Below are 21,197 nucleotides of genomic sequence, written 5' to 3' on the forward strand. Positions count from 1 at the left end.
AAGAGAAGACGCTGCTCGCTGGAGGTACTCGTCTGTGTACTGCCGCGGTCCCTCAGCAGTATTGAGCGGGAGGGAGCTCACTCCGACATGGCAGTGCTGGAAACGAAAGTCTATAATTCCAGCTCTTTGTTGCAAGATTATAATCAGAGTATAACAATAACTTAATAGAACAACTCTTCTCTCTATAGAAGACTTTATACCAAACAGCAATAAAGAACTCAGTCATTACTTACACTAAACAAATAAACACACAAAACATTTAGATTTTCTTCGGCAATTTTTTTTTAATGCTTTAATTTTTTGGAGAAATAATCACAAAGCAGATCCAAAAATACAGAAAAGTCCCTCTGTTACCCCGACCGAATGTGCAGTTTCCCATGTAAACACTACAATCATTACACACACAACACGCTAATGACCACACATGCTGATTATACCAGTTTTTGGCACGTTATTTCAGTAAACCTGCTCTGTTGGCAATAAACAGAATGAGAAAGAGACAATTAACAGAAAGACATTCATGAGATCTGAAGTACTGGAAATTGTGAGAAAAATATGCTGTTATCCAAAGTGAATTATTAGGATGTATTCATATGGTGAAGCGGAGGAGAAAACTGCATCAAAACCACATGTATTTTTGCGGCAGGTTTGAAAGTGGTTGCAAATTTTATAGTTGAATGGTAAGATCTGTTACACCTGTGAAAACTGCAACCACACTGAAAACTGCTGCTAAAACACCTGCAATTTTAACTGTACCTCAACCGTGAACATGTGAATACACCTTAAAACCACTTACAGGTGACGCAAATAACATTCCTTTACATTCGTTTCAATGCCACCTGTCAAGGGATAAGATGTGTAAAGGTACCTTTACATGAGATGACTATCGGCCAAATAATTGCTCAAAAGAGTGAATTCAAACGATGGTGGTTCATTGTAAACATGGCCACCGACAGGGTGACCAGCTTGAAGTCGCTAGTCGTTTTGTTTCAGCTTACCAAAAGAATAGCATTTGGTTGATCAAAGGTCGCAGTCATTCGTGTTTGAATGACTTCTGAAAGAATTTGCACGAAGATCCCCTCTATGAACAATATCTCTGCAAACAACTAATGAACAATCATTGCTCTGTGTAAAAGCAAATTAACGACTGGCGTTCACACACATCAGTGACTTTTCTGAGCAAATATCTAAACGATAGTTGCTCCATGTAAAGGTGCCTTTAGGCATCAGGTAAAAAGTCAGTTCTTGAAGTTGATACAATAAGAGCTGGAAAATTGGAAAAGTGTAAGGATCTGAGCGACTCTGACAGGGTCCAAATGGTTATGGCTAGAGGACTGGGTCAGAGCATCTCTCAAATGACAGGTCTTGTGCGGTGTTTCTGGGATGCAATGGTTATATTACACACCAAAAGTGGTCCAGGAAAGGACAAATCGCGAACCAGTGATAGAGTTACAGGTGCCCAAGGATCACCGATTCCCATGTGGAATGAAGGCTTGCTCGTCTGGTCTGATACCACTGAACAGCAACTGTAGCACAGATTGCTGTAAAACTTCCTGCTGGCTATGATAGAAAGGGGTCAGATCACACAGGACATTGCAACTTGCTGTGTACAGGGCTACATAGCCACAGACTGGTCAGAATGCCCATACTAACCCCTATCCACTGCCAAAAGCACCTACAATGGACACATGAGCATAGAACTGGACTTATGAAGCAATCAAGGAAGGCCCCATGTCTGATAAACTACGTCTTTTTTTTTACATCATGTGAATGATCAAGGTGTATCAGTTAGGCCGGTTTCAGAACAGCGTTGGAACCTCTGGATGGAGGTTCCGTCATAGATCTGGCTCAAAATACCGGGAGAAAGAGTGCTACATGCAGCGCTTTTTTCCGTCCAAAAGCCGGACAGCTGGGCAGAAATTGGACGGACCCCATTATGGTTAATGGGGTCTGTCCGACGCTGTTCGGTTCAGTTCAGAGATGGAGTTGTTCGGCCGCAGGGATTCCCCTTTCCTGCTACCCAAACGGAGCAGGAAAGCAGAACCCTGAGCGCAGACATGAAACCACCCTTACCTGGGGAACAGACATCACTAGGATGCACTATGGGAAGACAAACCAGTGAAGGCTTCAGGTTAAAGGGAACCTGAAGAATGCATCAGCACTGAAAATATGGCTCTCTTCACAGTGCTGTGCATTTAAATTCCCATTGTCTGGTATGGGAGAGCATGGATAGGGCAGTGTGAAAAGAGTTGGATCTTCAGTACTGTGAGCGATCTCTAGTGGCAGACACTGCAGGGAGCGGTTGAATATGAAGAATACATCATCCAGCTCCCTGTCAAGTCCCCTAATAGAACCATAACTTAGCGTATGGGTGCTGTAAGGACGGGACAGGTTCCCATTAAACATTGTACAGACCAAGTATCCCCTTCATGGCAGCAATATTCCCTGAAGACAGTGGCCTCTTTCAGTAGGATAATGTTCAGGAATGGTTTGTGAACATGACAAGGAGTTCAAGGTGATGACTTCAAATTCAATTTGATTGAGTATCTGTGGGATCTGATCCATGCAGGCCGCACCTTACAACTTCCATAGGATCTGCTGCTGATGTGCCAATTCTATTCATTGATGGATTAAAGTGGTTTTGATGGCACTCATTGGGACCCACATAAAATTAGGTTATGGCTCATTGGTGTAGTCACTCACTAAATAAGGGCCCATTCACAAGAGTGTATACGGACATAGTATATGTCCTATTTATAATAGAACATGTATATAGTCCTATTTTGTATCACAAACCTAAATTGCCAATTAAAATTTATTGGATCGTGTAAAAACGCAGTAAATATTGCAGTTGCATGCGTATTCACGGACATCAATTGGACATTCTTGTAGTTTTTTTTTCCTATGTGCAAAATGCAGTTAATACGGATGCAATATGGACGTAACAAAATGCACATACATCAAAAACACATGTAACAGGCACATACACACGCCGTGAAAACGGTGCGTTTTTCATGGACTAAAATAGAATACGCCTATGTGAATGAGCCTTTAGGTTTGTAGACAACCACGCACATGCTACTGCAGCATCCATATTCAGTTGCAGAAATTTCTTGAACAAATCTGTCAAGTGTGACTAAACCCTTAGGCTTTTGGTCCATTTCCGTTTGATTTTTTGAAAAGGAATTATGGAAATGGCTAGAACAAATTGGCCATACAAATTTGATTACTGTTGACTGAACCCACCAAGTTCGACTACACCAGCTAACCATCTAATATGTTTGGGGGCCCCCAAGTCTTGACTCTTCCCAACAGAAAACTAGTGTAGCAAAGAAAAGTCAAGCATGTATGATTTCAGCATCACAGGTTCTTTTCTTCTCAATGAATATGAGACTGAGTCTGGCAGCAGCTTACTCCCGTCTACATTCTAAACACGTGTATGCTTGGCCAAGCATGCATGTGTATGGGAGTTGGGGGACGGGGTGGGGGTAGGGGATGTTCAGCTATCACTTAAATGAATTTTTGGCCAACAGTTATCTAAAGTGTATGACCAGAGATTGGGAGGCGATTTCCTATACAGGTTGGAGCTGGGTCTTAACAATGATTGCCGGAGACCTGAGTGTGCAGGCCGGTTATAGGGCATGCCGGCTCCAGGAAACACCCATGGATGCCCCAACTGGCAGGGACAATGTACACTTTGAGTACCTAATTTTATCACTTGAATGTATGAAGGAAAAAGAAACAAAAACTCAAACCTATAAATCCTGCTGGTCACCCCCTGACCATCTACTCTATGCCAATAGCACACTTTTGCACATAGTAGTGAATGGCACGGTTTCCAGAGGAGCGCGAGAGCCGGCTGCTGAAGAACAAGCATAGGTGGACCATGGTTGGCAAATAAATGGATTTAAAAATAATTGGAGTGTTCCCAGTTAAGTTGTGCTGGGTTATTCAACAGTAAGTGTCTTGAGACTTTTGGGCAGAATCTATATTTAAACAGATTTCCTGCACGTCTCTGCGCTCTAGCGTTCCTCTTGTGTTCCTCCTGTTCTGCAAGGTTCCTACAAGCCTAGAATAAATCAGTATTCATGTTTCCGTACAAGGAGGCTTAGGCTCCTTTTACACAGAACGATAAACTGTTTGCATGAGCAAATGAATTGCTGAAATTGCGTTCGCCGATTGTTCTGCCGTTCGCATTCACTGCACCAGTGAACACTGAATGACTTCGTTCTAATTCGCACAATCCAACCATTTTTTTAACAATCATCGTTCCATGTAGAAGGGCCCTAAGTCTAAGAAATTAAATTCCGGAATGTCTACAAAAAGTGATTTTATCAGTACCTGGATATTAAAGTCTGCATACTGGTGTTACTTGTGCAATCCTGTGAACCCACTACTGATATTTTGTGATAATGCTTGTACATGGCTCATCCATAAAAAGAGCCAGGTATATATATAGCAAAACACATTGGACACTGCGGGACTGTCCTGATGTCATCCCTTAAGGAGTATATATTTTTTAGATGGTATAAATGCCCAAATTAACATCCAGTAAAATAAAAAAAGTTTTATAGCAACAAATTCCAGCATCGTATGATGGTTCTTATAGACGGGTCATACAAGGAGGACGGCATATTACCAGCGCACCGTTTACCATACGGTATACTTTAGGGCATTTTACGGTACACAAATAAGATCCATGAATCAATATTAATTTACATGAATCCGTAATATTTCCCAGCACTGGAGAATGACATCACCGACCTATAAGTGCTTTACTCTACATCCATTAGTGAAACAGCCATTACTTAATGTAAGGCTTCTTAAAGAGTGTCTGTCAGCTCTCCGTTTTTAGGATTTAATTGTATTCTCCATTTCCCACAAACAATTCTGGAACATCTGTTCTTAGACGATAAATGGACAATTTCGTTCCCCACACAATCTGACACTGTCCAATCAGTCCTTCCAGGATCAGCGTGTATGAACACATACATGTAAAGGGTCCACGACACCCGAGCTACACGTTGCCTACCTCCCAATACAGGGTAGCAGGCGCCAAACCCGTTACTCATCAGCGAAGAACCAAGGAACAGGTACAGCGCAGGGAGAAAAGGACAATGAGATCAGGGTTGTGATGGAGGGCAGACTAGTATGTGAGATGCAGATGGCTAGAAACCAAGTAAACAATTTGTAAACACAAAGATATGGAAAGACCAATCCAGTAAAACCATACATCTCTTATAATGTAAGAATGGCCTAAAACGGACTCTTCCCGGCTTGTTTCCAGACTTCGTTGGCCCCTTTAATGGTTTCCCGTTTTACGCATTTCCAGTAGCCCTGAAATCCTTGCTGCTGGGGCACATGCTAAGGGGAGATAAAAAGAGAATTAATGTATTCATTTACTGACGACAAACATTGGCATTTCCTTCACTTGGTGCCCATTATTATACCAGCGCTCTCACTAGGGCAGAGGTTAATGTACTGGACAGTATTTTATCTGCATCCGAAGTGCGATCACACGTAGCAGAATTGGTGTGGATGTTCCAAAGCAGAAAATTCGCACCATTGGTGTAGATTTTGACACGGATCCACAGAAGTCTTCAACCTTTCAATTCAATGTGGATCCGCATCAAAAACTGCATTAAAATCCCCAGCATCTTTTTCACCGCAGATTTTGGCTTGGCTCTGCACTAAAATCTGCTACATGTGAACACCCCCTCACACAGGTCGATTCGCTATCCAATTAATAAGCATCAATTGACAATCTAGCATGTCGATTGGTGAGCATTACTGCCGTTTACATGTGTTAGACCATTGTTATTGTAGGGACTATTGCACATCCCATTTATATGGTGAAACGTGCTGCTGAGTACTGAGCGCTTTTATGTCTGCAGAAAAGATCCAATTGGCCAACCAACCAGCGTTTGCTCATTTGTCGTCTGATTATGGTCGTATTCACATGAGCTGATGAACCGTCAGATGAACATGCATGCTCAGTGAGCAACATGTGTTAAAGGGCTTTAACCCCTTAAGGACCAAGCTGTTTTGTACCTTAAGGACCAGACACTTTTTAGGGATTTTACCCATGTGGTGGTTTTACTGCCATATTTTTTTTTCCTTCAGCCACCAAAATTATTTTTGCAGCGTTTTGTTTTCCGTGACATATAGGGCTATATTTTTTTATATCTTTTTCAATGACTTTTTTTGTTTTTTCTTTTATTGGGGGTAAAAAGTTATTAAAAAAGGGGAAAAAAAAAGGATTTTACCATTTATAGTTGTTCTTTTTAAATTAGTATATTTACGCTAAGATAAGGTATGGGAATGGGGTCCTCATTTTGTTTCGGACATTTTGATATATAAATATGTATGGTTTCGGATTATAGGGCGCATATAGCGACGGTTTTGGTTGGCGTCGGCTTTGGGTCATTTTTTTTATATGTATATTTTATTCAGTAATTCCTTCTTACTTATTTATGTAACAATTTTTTTTTACCATCGATGTCCCTTCATGATGTCATGTAAGACCTCTGGGGGACAGTCACATGGTTTTTTATTTGACATTTTTCCAGTGTAGTTGGGGCATCCATAGGAGCCCCAGTTACAGGGAAAACATCCCCCTGTAGTGACAATAGTCACTAATAGAGCAGATCAATGTCTGCAGGACCCCATAGCTCTGCTGTGCCAGGGGATCCTGGTGGTCATGTGCCTGCTGGCTCGTGTAGTGCAAGAAACACTTCCCCTTTAATTTTTAGTACATGGCACTCATTGAGCACTATGTATGAGGGAAAGGACAAGACAGAAGTGGTTAAAACCCATTTCTCCCTTCTCCTATTGGTTCTCAGCTGTGACTAACAGCTGATAACCCGACCTGCTCCTGCTTGATTGCAGGAACAGAGACTTTAATCCGACGCCGTATTTCTGAGATCAGGCAGGATTAAAGCCCAGGACCAAGCGCCAAAAATGTACAGCGCTTGGTCCTTGAGGGGTTAAGCACACAGAAGAGTCATATATACATAGCTTATGGGTGCTTGTAGATGGAACAAGTTATGTTTAAACGAGTAAAAGTGAACAATAATCACTCAGTCTAAAAGCAGCCAAAGACTGAACGACGAACGAGAATTGCATGCCTTCTTGCTTGTCATTCATTTTATGCAGGAATATAAACCATCGTTGGCTCAGCGCTCGTTCAGTCTTATACATTCGCTAATGTGAAGAACTGAACCATACTAAATGATTCTTGAACAAGTTAATGATGCCTCTGTCTGTCTAAACAGGCTGCACGAGAGCGAACGAGCTAGCGATGACGTCACTCACACCTGCATACGAGAATTGGCTCGTCTAAAAGGAGCTTTAGATAGGCATCAACTCTCTACGTGCTTTTTTATGATGCCTCCATACAGTGTATCGCTGTATTATTATGTAGCTATTCTTTCGCAGTAGCTATACTTGTAAGCTCCATAATACAATGTCCTATGGAATATAGCACTGCTTTTTCCCTGCCATATTCATATGGCATCTAACGAATCCCCCATATGAAATAAGTGTCAGAGCAAAGTACAGCTGGGCCATGTTTATCTCTTACTACTAGTTATATTATGGTAGTGTGTATGAGTCTATATGCTGGCTCCACCCATGATATACCCTAGGATTCCTCCTTTTAACTCTTTAGGGCTACATCTAGATAATGAATAATCTGCTTCTCAAACTCTGCACCAACCAGGTTGCACATGTATAGCAAGCACTGCTCCACTCAATTCAGCAGGGCTGACGGAAATAGCGAAGTACAAGTGCTCTGCCTTTTCCTGGAGACCATTGAAGATGAATGGAGCGGCACCATGAATGCACAACTATCACTCCATTCAGACTCCTCCTCACTCCTGCAGTGAGGAGGAGAGGGGGACACAAGACCATCCTTCACAGGATGAGAGGAGACTTCCACCGATCAGACTTATCACCTATCCTATAGATAGGGGTGGAAAATGTAAAAAAAAGGGACTATTTCATACATTATTGTTCACAGTTAGAGATGAGCGAGCGTACTCGAAGGAGTAGTGCCTTATTCGAGTACATGCCCGCTCGTCTCTAAAGATTCGGGTGCCGGCAGGGGGCGAGGAGCGGCGAGGAACGGAGGGGAGATCTCTCCCCCCTGCTCACCACCGCAACTCACCGCTCTCCCCCACCGGCACCCGAATCTTTAGAGACGAGCGGGCAGGTACTCGAATAAGGTACTACTCGCTCGAGTAGTTTGCCTTATCGAGTATGCTCGCTCATCTCTAGTCACTGTATATGGACACTATTTTAAACAGCGTGCCTGTAATTCTTCTTTTCCCAATTAGTAAATTTTATTTGTATCAAAGGACAAAACAATCCAGGCCAGAAACAACCAGTTTGCGCGTTGAGTACATTGGATCTGCTTGCTGCTCACGTCATTAACAAAACTATTTACATAAAAGTCATCCAGACGATGACCGAATTCATTTTATGGTCAAAACTCCAAATAAAGTTAGTTCTGTATATCTGTCAGTGGGCAGTACTCTATATGAAGGAAAACAAACAAACAAAAAGATATTACCTTCAATCCTCTATGGAGCCTATTCTTCAGAACACCCAAAAACTCTCCATGGCTCAAACAATTGTCCCCATCGAGATCAAAGATCTTGAAGACTGTATCAAGAACATTGTCTGATAATTCATGCCCAGTTGCCACTTTTACTGCCCGTTTGAATTCGGCTTTGGAAAGTAATAACAAAAAGAATTTGGTCAAATAAATATATACCCAGTGTCCACTGCCAAAACACAAGTAAGGCTCCATGCACATCTGCATCTGGAGCTCTGGCAGATTTCTTTTTTTTCAGCTGCATCCTCAGAGACAAACAAACAATTAAAATACTGGAACGGCCTGATCCAGCACATGCTGGTATCAAATGGCACCGAACTGACCCCATTGACTATAATGAGGTCTGTCCAACTTCTGTCATTCCAACCGGTCTTTTCACAGATGAAACCGCACAGCATGCTGCGCTATTTCATATGGGATTTTCTGCTGGATCCGTACCAGAGGCCCAAAAAAGGGCCTCCAGCTCAGAGGTGAATGGGGTCTAATGTGGAATGTAACACTAGCTTATACTTCCCTCCATTACAAAGAAGAGCCCATCACCACCTTGATCAGTTGTTGCTGCCAGTGAAAATCTAGCATTATAGGAGAAGTATAGGATCCTCTATACAATATAAGCCTGGGATCAAGAAAGCCATCACTGGAAAAATGCAGGATATAAAATATAGCTTTTATTAGAATAGGTTTAAAATGGAAATAGTGCAAAGAAAAGCAACAAAAAATTTTTGCTGGTTTTCTTTTGACTTTAAACCTAATACGATAAAAGTTAAATTTTAAATCTTGTATTTTTCCTAGTGACTGCGGAAATGTAGAATTACAAAGCAGACATTTAAATCAATGGCCGCCCATATAATGCATGGACACAGCAAATCTGCCAGAGTTGAAGTCGCTCTTACAGATCAGCTCTGTAATGACTGTTTCTCAGACAGCTGACTGGCTGCATGTAATTCAGCTGAGTGGTGCTTCTAGTTTTTCTGGGATTTCATGCTGTGAACGAGGCAGAGAGGGCAGCCTCACTCAGGGTTTGAGTGCGGAGTTATATACATGCCTAGTGTAGAGAACACAGGGAGGGAGATACTGATTAAAAAGACCCGATATGGGGATGACATGGTCATCAGCTCAGACACAGGTTCAAAAAGACCACAAGTCTGACATGGCAGTTACAGCAGCGCACAATTTAAATCAATGGTGCCTTACCACAAGGGCTATATAGGACTCCTATACAATGTTCTGACACTTACCCAATTTCACGGCTTTGTTTGCCACACTAAACATCTTCATAGTGATAGAGAAATCTTCCAGATTGTTCATGAAGCGGTAAAACGTCTTAAATTCCTCTATATTGATATTCTGAAATTATACAAGCCAAAATTGGAGCGATAAATACAAAAGATGATCAGATTCTGGAACGTATATCTTCTCAAATTCTAAATGTCTCCATAGGACATCAGAAACATATGGAGGTACAGTAAAGGCTCGTGCAATTTTAGGTGAACCATACTATGCCTCCTTACAAAGAAAGCCATAATACTGTATGACCATGCTCTTGGGGTCTAAGCAGACAAGATGTGTTCAATCCATCCTCAGGCTTCTCTACCCATGGTCTACTCAAGCCCCGCTACTGATCATCTAACTATCTGAGTGGACCTTGGATGCGATTCTTATCAGACCTACAAACGATGGTTTTCTCACAGATTTGTTTGGAAAAATGTCACAGATTTTGGGGCAGTTTGTTGAGCCAAAGCCAGAAGTGGATTCAGAAGAAATGGACATGTAAGACAAAGGTCGACTTCTCCCTTATGTGGGATCCACTTCTGAAATCAGCACAGACTTTTTTTAAACCTACGATATTTAGATTAATGTCCACTCTTCAATATATGTTTTTAATGTGAAGCTTTACCATTTCTGGCTGATAAGACCAGTATCATCAGTCTCTATTTTGAGGGTGGCTATAGGTACCAATTTACAGTCAGTTTTAACCCTTTCCAATCCAATTTGTATTCTGGTTTTCCTAGGTGGGTTTACACTTTTTCTGCCGTTATACAACGGTGCTATATGCTGGCTAAAGCCAGTACTGCATAAAGTGACATGTTGGATAGGCCCCGACAGCAGAGAGGCTGGCAATATACAGTAAGAGAACCCCGACGGACGTCTTCCAACATCGTCTTTAGACGTCCAACAGTGGATTGGAAAGGGTTAATATGATCAGCTGAACCAGCTCAATAGCTGCTGAACTCACTTCTCCTGGAGGGATCCTGGTTGCCACATTGTGCCAGTAGATGTCATTGTTCTCTTCATCGGTGAAGAAGAGGAGCCATTCTGCAAAATCCTCCTTCCTCATGAAGTCCAAACCCTTTGAGAACTGTGCAAATTCCATTTCTTGAACCTCTGTCTGTAGATTCTCGATAAAGCTAAAACAAACAAAAAAAAAACGTGTTACTGCTTCTTCATAGGTAGCAATACTAGATCCTGGTGTAATGAAAGAAAAAAAATCTCTTTTAGATTGAGTTGGATAGGTTCATCATAGAATCAGGATAAATGTCTGAGATGAAAATCCCTGTTAGAGTGGCTTTACACGGGACAACCATCATCTGAATAGTCGCTCAAAAAAGTTGCTAAAAAAGTACAGATGAAGGACTGCGTGCTTTTACACTAAGCGATTATTGTTCACTTCTTGTTTAAGCTGTTGGGAATATTTACCATTTGTGGACTTGTTGGGGGGGGGGGGGGGGGGAGGTTCTTTGGTGGTCATATATTTGAAATGCTGATAGTCTCTCCAACAATTTGGCTGCAGAGTCTACAGAACACACAAACATATGCAAGCGGTCTGCAAATGAACAAATCACTGCTAAGAGAGGCGGCAGCACAGAGTGTTCTGTCGAAGACCAAACCGGCAAGAGACTGTAGCAGTGAATGCTCTTTTGAAGACCAACAGAGACCCTTTAGTCGAGGATCACTCGCACAACTTTGTGTGTTTTCTGGATCCTATGAGAGTTAAGGGAGGCGGCAAAGTGTTCAAAACCAAAAACAAAAGTAGGAGCCAATCAGCGTTAGTGCAAAGTTGTTGGCTAGTTATTGAAAGACAACAATTAGCTGTTTACACCGGACGATAATCAACCAGCGACTATTTTTAGGTGAACTGAAATGAAGCAACTAGCAATTCGTGAACAAATTCTCACTTGTCACCTGATTAGCGGCCGTGAACAACTGTAGCTTACCCTCTCTATATCAAGCCACTATTCAGATGATAGTGGTCCCATGTAAAAATACCCCAAGTCACAAGACTCTGTGGTGAAGAGAAACTGCATATGGATTGCAGGAGGGAACCAGAACAATTTTTACTTTGGTTGTGAATGGCGAAGGAAACAAGAATATGTAGATGAAAATCAGTACGAGATAAGTAAGGAAAGAATTAGTCAACTTTTTATTTGACTTTAACTTTGGAATGTTTTTCAAAACGTGAGTTTTCCAACGATGAATTTGTCACGCTAACCACTGGGTCTGTCACTGGAGGGCGCTGAAGTTCCACCCTTAAGTTTGTAATGCAGCAAAGAAACTTCAGAGTCTTCATACATCCACAGACTAAAATTGTACTATTCTTTATGCCTAAAGAAAAGCTTACTGTTGAGGGGGGTTTGGATTTGGAAACGGTGAACATAAATGTACACTGTCCATACCACTGAGTGTCTCGTGAGAGTAACCTCAATATGTAACATATAGACACTAATGCTGCATATTACATGAACAGTAAAATGAACTTGTTTGATCTGTAGTGGGAATTACTACGATAGCTTCACGATACTACAGCCATCCACTTGTCAATATACATATGTGGTTAATCTGGGTGTAATTCTTTAATTCAGCCCTGCAGACCGCAGTCCAAGTGCTGCCGGATTCTCTGACCCAAATACAGCACACATTTATATTACTACTGGGGATATGGCGATGCTCACACAGCAGAACACCGCTGATCTCTAGAAACAACTTTGTCACGAGATGTTATATAAGACAAACCACACAGTCTGGTTTTGGCTTCAGATATGGAAAGGTCACTGAATTATCACATATCCCAGAAGGCTAAGAGGAACTTAGACTGACCCAAAACAGATTATGGGTCATCTGAATCAGAATAGAATAAAGTCCCATAACTTCCTACTAACCTGGAAAAAACATTCTATTCTGTCCATCTTGAATACAATTTATATTCTGCGTCATCTTTTCCTATAACTCTGCATTGTGCCGTTCCTCTGTTATTCCTCCTAGAGTGTATGAATAAATTGACATCTAGGTGTTACATCATTTGGGGTGGGGGTGTCCTACACAATGTATACAGTCAGCACTGATTGGGCAATGTCACACTGTATGGACACACCGCAAATGGTAACACCCAGATGTCAATTTATGCATAAATTTGTAGGAGGAATAAACTGGGGAACAGCACAACACAGAGGTCTAAGAAAAGATCATCGAGCATTGTTATTTTATGGGGAATACAATTATTTACTGAACAGAGAGGTCAGAAGAGCACATAAATTGTCTTTAATGATGCAGGCTTAAAATGGCCATAAGTTTAAGCCTCCAATCTGACCAGAATGAATGAATGAATGAATGAAAGAATGGATGAAAGACTTCATCACCAATGTGAATGCTGTTCTCAATGCTGCAAATATTGTTCAGGCGTATCGTCACTCATCTGGTTTCTGAAAAAGGCTTCTATTATCTAAGAACCATTACTGTTCTAGAGCATCCTTTAGGTCAGTTTCACATGAGTGCATTATGCCCAAAATATGGAGCAGTATCCCATTCCGACTACGAGTTTATTGACGCAAACGCACATCATCAGCACTGCAATCTACAATACTCTGACTTTGGTCAGTAAGCCTGTAGTCGGGCTGGGACACTTGTCCGTATTACAGGCACACAATTGTTGCCATAATACGCTGTGAAACTGGCCTAAGACTGTTTACATGGTGTGGTCAAAACTGCATCGGGACAACCATGCTAAATCTTTACTGTGGTTTCTGATGCAGTTGTTTTTTTTTGTTTTTTTTTAATTTAACCAAGATTGCATCAAAAACCAAAGCACAAACATGCAGTTTTCCTGGTTTGGGTGATATTGGTGCAGTTTTGACTGCACTTTGAAGGGGTTGTGCAGAACTTTTACTATTGATGATCTATCCTTACATCAATAGATGATCAGCATAAAGTCCCTTTATCTGCACTGTGTGAATACACCCCTATAGCAAGATTGATATAAGCTGTTGTGTGCGATTAGAAGAAAATAAAAAGAAGGATTTGCTCCCCCTATAAGCAGCGCCACTAACATGAATGGATTGTGTCAGATACTGCAGCTCAGTCTTATTTACTTGTGGATTAGCAGACATAATTTTTTTTTTTATGAACTGGAACAACTTTTAATGATCATCTTTAAAGGGGTTGTCCCGCGGCAGCAAGTGGGTCTATACACTTCTGTATGGCCATAATAATGCACTTTGTAATGTACATTGTGCATTAATTATGAGCCATACAGAAGTTATAAAAAGTTTTATACTTACCTGCTCCATTGCTGGCGTCCTCGTTCCCATGGAGCCGACTAATTTTCGCCCTCCGATGGCCAAAGTAGCCGCGCTTGCGCAGTCCGGGTCTTCTGCAGTCTTCTATGGGGCCGCTCGTGTAGAATGCCGGCTCCGTGTAGCTCCGCCCCGTCACGTGCCGATTCCAGCCAATCAGGAGGCTGGAATCGGCAATGGACCGGACAGAAGCCCTGCGGTCCACGGAGACAGAGGATCCCGGCGGCCATCTTCAGCAGGTAAGTATGAAGACGCCGGACCGCCGGGATTCAGGTAAGCGCTGTGCGGGTTGTTTTTTTAACCCCTGCATCGGGTTTGTCTCGCGCCGAACGGGGGGGGGGGGTTAAAAAAAACAAAAAACCCGTTTCGGCGCGGGACAACCCCTTTAAGTCTTTGGCCACTTCATGGTTCAAATCACTGCAACCACATTTTTTATACACTGCACAGTACGACAATTAATACACCAAACAATGGATAAGTGTAGCAAAAGGAGGAATGGCGCTGCTCTCCTTGAGGAAAGGAGCCAGATTGGTAAAAAATAATTGTATTATTATTAGGCCTATGTGTTAAGGCCCATCTAGACAACGATTATCACTCAAAAAGCTATCTTTTGAGCGATAATCGTTGTGTGTAAATGTGTCCATCTTTCAGGTTTCTGCCGAGTGATGGTTTTTAGTTTGGCTTGAAAACAGTCATTCAGCAGAAGAGCCGATAAGACGGACTGTACACTGTGCTCTGCCCTGGGACTGCTGAGAACAGCTGATTGCTTTGTCTCAGCTGTCAGCCCTACCAGCAGAACAAAGAGAATTTATTCAGAGAACAGTGGGCGGTCCTCTGAATAAATTCAGCTCCTGGCAGCTCACAGGCTGCTAATTGGTACTAATAGGCATTAGTACCAATTAGCAGATTATGCAAAATGATCGCTCAAAAGCCATCTTTTGAGCGATCATCTGTGTGTCTGAAAGCCAAACAGATTCCTTCTTCAGGCCTCATTACAGGAACAGAGAAACAAAGGGCATTTAAATAGATAATGCAAGCAGGGAAATCAGAGCCTCTGACATCATGGGGATCCCCACATGCCAGCGGCCCTAGTATGTACAACAGATTGAAGATAAAATATGCATCAAAAGTTAAAATTTTTTTTTTAAGTATTAGGCAATAATAAAAGTAATTAATAAATGCTATCAGTGGCCTGCATAAATACATAAAAGTAGTTTGCAAAAAACAAATATTGATAAGAATTAGAAAAAACAATTAAAATAAAAAGATCCAGATGTTGGCTGATATCCCTAGAATGGCATTAGAACCACACAGGTAGATCCTTCATGCAGAGAAGCTAACCTATTAAAACAGTTGTGGACTCAGTCTAAGGGCTTATTCAGATGATCGTATATCGGTTGGGTTTTCACTCCCCAACCGATATATGCTGCCCCTTTCTGCAAGGGGGGAAGGCGGGACGGACCGGGAGCTAGTGCATTGAGCTCCCGCCCCCTTGCCTCTGTTTGCAATGGGAGGGGCGGGATGGAGCAGAACTTGGCTCCACCCCCATCTCAGCCCTCCCATCGCAAACACTAGCGAGGGGTGAAGAGGGGGCAGGAGCTCAATGCTCTACCTCCCATCCTGTCCCGTCTCCTCTCCTTGCAGAGAGGGGCAGCGTATATCGGACGGGCGTGAAAACCTGACCGATATACAATCATCTAAATAAGGCCTAAAGCAAAGAGGAAAATGAAGCGCCTCCAGAGGCACTTTTAGTATTCTGCCTGAGTGATGTCACAACATTACTGTCAAACCATTGAACCAACTTCATTCTTCATGTTCTATCTGCTCATCCTTTAAATGGTAGACACTAGATTGTGAATTCTTCTATTGCTTTTCCTTTAAGAGCATTATACAGATCTGTCAGTTTTGCTTAATGTGTGACAACTAGTGTGTGACCTAACTAGTACAGGCTGTGCAAAAACACAAAAGGGAATGCCATGAAATATAATATACTGTAATAGAGGAATTATAGACTGCTTTGTAAAGCATGTGGGCTAGTATCGCCTGCCATCTGAGGAATAATGAGAGGTGACAGAATAAAATATTTATTAAATGAGCCTAAACCTGGCGAGCGCCCATCAGAGTACGGACGTTATGTACATAGACCTGAAACAGTGAAGCTGATTAAATGAATTATTCATGGCGGCCCCCAAATTAAGAATATGTTCCTGATAAGCTGCACACTGGCCCCTTGTAATACATGAGCACTCCGTGTCTGCGGGCAGCTGTTTAAGATGCCGACACCTCGCAAGTTACAATTAGTTCACTCAGAAAAGTATCCGTACCTGTCAAAGGCAAGCAATTAAAGATTTTTTAAGCTCACAACAGCTTTTTGATATTAGTTAAACTACGTCTGGAATATGCAGCCATACAATGTCCATAATCAGATGATCGGAGCAAGGAAAACAGCTGGGAGGGCACCATTGTATTCATGTTCAATTGTCTGTACTCCAGATGTAACATCAGGGCTCCTGGGGGTCTACCACACTTAAAGGTCCGCACATACATTAACAGTTCATTTGGCCAAACCTGCTAATGGCAGAGCCAGAAGACTCTCTCTAACATGGTATGTGGATGGCTCGATTTGCCCTAGACAGATGATGATGGAGGGGGAAAAGGATCGGAGATGCTGAATTTCAACGCCCGACCTTATTCTTAACCAAGAGGTAAGCCACCTCCAGAGCTCCCCATAGACCTTCAACAGCTGTCGCATGATCATCGGAAAGCGGTTTCCATTGGTTCCACCATACACATGAATGCTCAACTTGTCTGAACAGTCATCTGTTTAATGAGTTAAGCCCCAGGCAGTCAGCTCTTGCGGTTGATCTATCAGGAAACAATAGGATCGGGCATTGAAATTTATTCAACATGCCAGATCCTTCTTTCCCTCCAATATCATCTGTTTGGGGAAAGTTGAGCTGCCCCCATACACATTAAAGAGATGTCTGGCTCCATTATGATTGGCAGGTCCGGACAAATAACCTTGAACGTGTTTGGGGGCCTTAATTTCCTAAACACAGGAGCATTTGGCTGAGCTGAATGTTTATGTGTATAGGAGATCCAATGGAAACAACTGTGGAGTGAAGAATCATTTCTCCAACAGCTGCTGAAGGTGTATGAGCAGGTAAATCTCTATGGTGCTGCAAGTATGCATCAAAAAAACAGTGCAGGATCTTTGTGTTCAAAGGATACTACAATACACAAAGCTTGAATGGGACCTAAGACCATATTTACCCAGTGCCGACCACTTAAGTTTCTTTCATTTGCTAAAAAAATCCCCAAAAAGCAATACTTCTAGATACTGACCAACCCTTCACTAGTAGACTTCTGGAACACAGCACAGCCAAGCAGAAAAGTCTATTGCACTAAGTGTGCAAGGATCTGTTCATTCAGGACACTGGAGGTGTCTCATCGTTCAGGCTTCCATAAATGTTACTTTCTGGTGTGTCCAAATTATATGTTATTATAAAGAAAACAACAACTTGGGAAATATAGGTACAAGATAAATAGCAGCAGCTGAGGTTTCAATACACTGGTCGAACAGGATACAATTCCAAAAGCAATCATAAGACCTATTCTACGTTGTTTTCCAGATCTGTGACTCCTGTTGCATTAACATCTATCTTTGTTCCACTGACTTGAATCACATTTACTTTTTAATCCATCAATAAGAGCCCAGTGTGGCGCAGATTGTTAGGAAAGTAGAAATGCAGTCCTAAGCTCTCGCTCTCGACCTGAAGGTTATGGGTTCAATCCCAGTTTTATTCAGGTAGCCGGCTCAAGGTTGACTCAGCCTTCCATCCTTCCAAGGTCGGTGATAGGAGTACCCAGCTGGCTGGGGGGCAAAAGATGACTGGGAAAGGCAATGGCAAACCACCCCGCAAAAACGGTCTGCCAAGAAAACGTCATCATGTGACATCACACTTGGAGTTAGTCTTGACTTGGTGCTTGCACCAGGGAACTTTACTTAAGCGCCAATTTAAATAAATAACGGTAAAAGTATTTTACTGTATTGGGGGATTCAAGGTGAAAGACCACAAACCAGCCCAAAATTCTATTTGATCTGGATATCGGAAGGCAAAGTAGCCAATGTTAGGAAAGGTCATGCCTGTGTTTTTGACATATTTCTATAAATTTAAGTATCCTTTGGAATGCTAACGGGAATCTGTCCATACATTTTAAAAGGCTGTCTGTCTACATCGCTACCAGCGGCATATATCTCAAAGGATCGGGTAAGTGAAATCCAACTTCGTGATCCCTATCTCCCCCAACATCTGCCATCGAGGAAGAGTTAGGAGACCACCATTAACACTAACCATGATGGCTGCTTCCACCAAGATCGGTGGGTTGAAATGATTTAGATACAATGTGTATGCTCGCCTTTAGTGTACCAGGCTTGTAGAGATGAGTGCATTGAGAGGTTCTCTTACTGATTCACTCACCCTCCTCTTTGTGATCGCAACCTATGCACAAAGGCAATCACTAAAACACATCTCCCCATGGCAGGCTCATTACACTGGCCACGACCCAGTGGTTTGGGGGTCACGTGTGGCTCTTGGGTACTCTGCACCTGTTGGAAATCTCCAATTTTATGGTGCCCTAGTGGTCATAGCATTGCTAGAAATTGGTGCCAGCATGAAAACTTGGTGACTAACAGTAAACACTGCAATAAGTTTATTAAAGTTAGCTATAATTTGAATGACCTATTTCACTATGAATATTGTAATGATTGAATACTATATGTGGCTCAACACAAATAAGTGGTGGCTTGTAACTGGCAAAAGTTTGATGACATCTAGTATAACAAATTACTGCTCCTTAAAAAAAACAAAACACAGTTTTCTCTTGACATAGACCATGTCAGACACAAACGTTACTTAATTTTTAATCCGTTCTAAAACATTTTTTGACCAAAGGAAAAGGTTGTCAGGACCAATCGTTGTAGGCTCCACTTTTTGTATTGACCTCTTGTTAGAATACAGATCACATGAATTGTTGGACTTCTGCATCATCTTTATGTTGGTCTCGGGGGACAATATGTTCGTGCTTTTACATGTGATACTCATGTTCCATTACGCCATCTCTTTTTTCCTTTACAGATTAAAATAGTAAAGAGATCCATAAATCTGACCAATCTTTTCTCACATAAAGTTCTCCATCTGACAGGTGTCGCCTTCATCTTGTACTGAAAGGTTTCTCTCGGCAGACAGGTGTCATGTTTCTGTTTTTAGCCCTCTTCAGACCTGTCAGTATACTGTTATCTCAGCGCCTAGGAGCTCTCATGTGGGTCCACTCAAACTGTTCTATAAAAATGACAACTCTATCCAAAAACAAATACATACCAAGCCAACATACTTCATGATTTTTTTTTTTTTTCTTAACAGGACAGCAGAGAATTCTCAACAAACTCGTGATGGATCTGGAAGACTTCTAGCTTTCCCACCAGGGTAGAGATTTCCCTGGGTGAAATGATGTGTTCTTCTAAAAATCCCATCCGTCATCTCCTGTACAAACAGCGTGGGGTAGATCAAACACCCACAACAATGTTCTGTGTGAGGCGAAAAAACATCAGCTCGAAAGCTGTCCATGAAAGATCGAAGTTTACAGACACAAAAAGACGTGCTCGATTTCCATTATTCTGTAAGATGATGTCAAACGTTCTATTTACTCGGCGGCTCTGAGGGCTCTGATCTTCTTCTCAATGTGCCATGCATTAAATAAACTCCACTGTCAGCCTGTGATATATAGAAATGATAAAAAACACATTCCATTTCCCAAGAAGGGCGGGAATAAGTGACAAACTTGAAAATTACCAGGATAAGACCCTACACTTAAACTGCAAACCTTAGAGTGAGATGTGGGAGTAAATCCTGATAACAGGCTTCTGTCTGTGTGGTAGATAGAGTCCTACTGCACCGACTGTCTACATAAGGCCGGGTTCACATGGGGCGGAATTGCCGCGCGGACCCTCTACACGGAATTCCGCTACGTTTTTAAAACCCAATGCTAACTAGCAAAGTGGATGAGATTTTGCAAAAATCTCGTTCCCCCGCTGCAGACAAGCCTTGTGGAAACACACAAGCGGCGCGGAATTCAAATCAATTCATGTCAATTGTATCGCCATTTCCGCTGCCGTCTTGCTTCTCTCTATGGAGAGAGATTTCTGCAGTGGAACAAAGCCATTTAAAATCCTGTACCAAATTTCCGCTGCGGAAGTCCCACAGAATTTCTGTGTGGCCCCCCTGTGGACATTCTGCAAGATTGCCGTCGCGTGGGAACCCAGCCTAAAGGATGTGTTTTGATCAAGGGAAGGCTTCCCATGGGGTGAAATGAAACGGATTTTGCTGTAAAGCCCCACTAAGGATGTAAGTAGTATCTAGATATGTTCTTACTGGAGATGAGCACGTATACTCGCTAATGCACATTACTCGAGCGAGTAGTGCCTTAGCCGAGTATCTCTCCGCTCGTCTATAAAGATTCAGGGGCCGGCGCGGGTGACAGGTGAGTTGCGGCGGGGAGCTGGTGGGAGAGAGGGAGATCCTCCCCTCCATTCCTCCCCGCTCTCCCCCGCCGCTCCCCACCCCCCGAATCTTTAGAGATGAGCGGGGAGATACTCGGCTAAGGCACTACTCGATCGAGTAATGTGCCTTAGCAAGTATACTCGCTCATCTCTAGTTCTTACAGAAAAAAATATATAGTAAGGTTCTCAGATGGGGAAAAAAAAAATTAATAAAATTATTTTAGACTTGAGAATTTGAATTTTACAAAAACCTGAAAATACTTTTAGACGTTTTATCACTTGCCCAAAGGATAAAAATTTCAAACACACAAAAAATATAAATAAAAAGTCTGAATGAAAAATGTTATCTAGCAAGCAACTCTGTGCACAGTAGGTCTGCGGGGATCAGTTGGAGTTTCCATCAAGCTTTCCAACATTTTTGACCACAAGAATAACACAATCTGCAGGACTGCGC

General features: G+C 42.2%; 1 protein-coding gene across 1 annotated transcript in view; it reads right to left on the reverse strand.

Moving 5' to 3' along the window:
* Positions 1-264: 264 nt before the first annotated feature.
* The window catches only part of MICU2 (mitochondrial calcium uptake 2), a 234,749-nt gene continuing 213,816 nt past the window's right edge, over positions 265-21,197 (reverse strand). The window contains exons 9-12 of the mRNA XM_066582201.1: positions 10,854-11,025; positions 9,856-9,964; positions 8,573-8,730; positions 265-5,364 (exon numbers count right to left, since the gene is read on the reverse strand). Coding sequence (XP_066438298.1) covers positions 5,257-5,364; positions 8,573-8,730; positions 9,856-9,964; positions 10,854-11,025 — 547 coding nt within the window. The 3' untranslated portion in view covers positions 265-5,256. The remainder of the gene's footprint in view (positions 5,365-8,572; positions 8,731-9,855; positions 9,965-10,853; positions 11,026-21,197) is intronic.

Source organism: Eleutherodactylus coqui, chromosome 1 (assembly GCF_035609145.1).
Source record: "Eleutherodactylus coqui strain aEleCoq1 chromosome 1, aEleCoq1.hap1, whole genome shotgun sequence".
Lineage (NCBI taxonomy): Eukaryota > Metazoa > Chordata > Amphibia > Anura > Eleutherodactylidae > Eleutherodactylus > Eleutherodactylus coqui.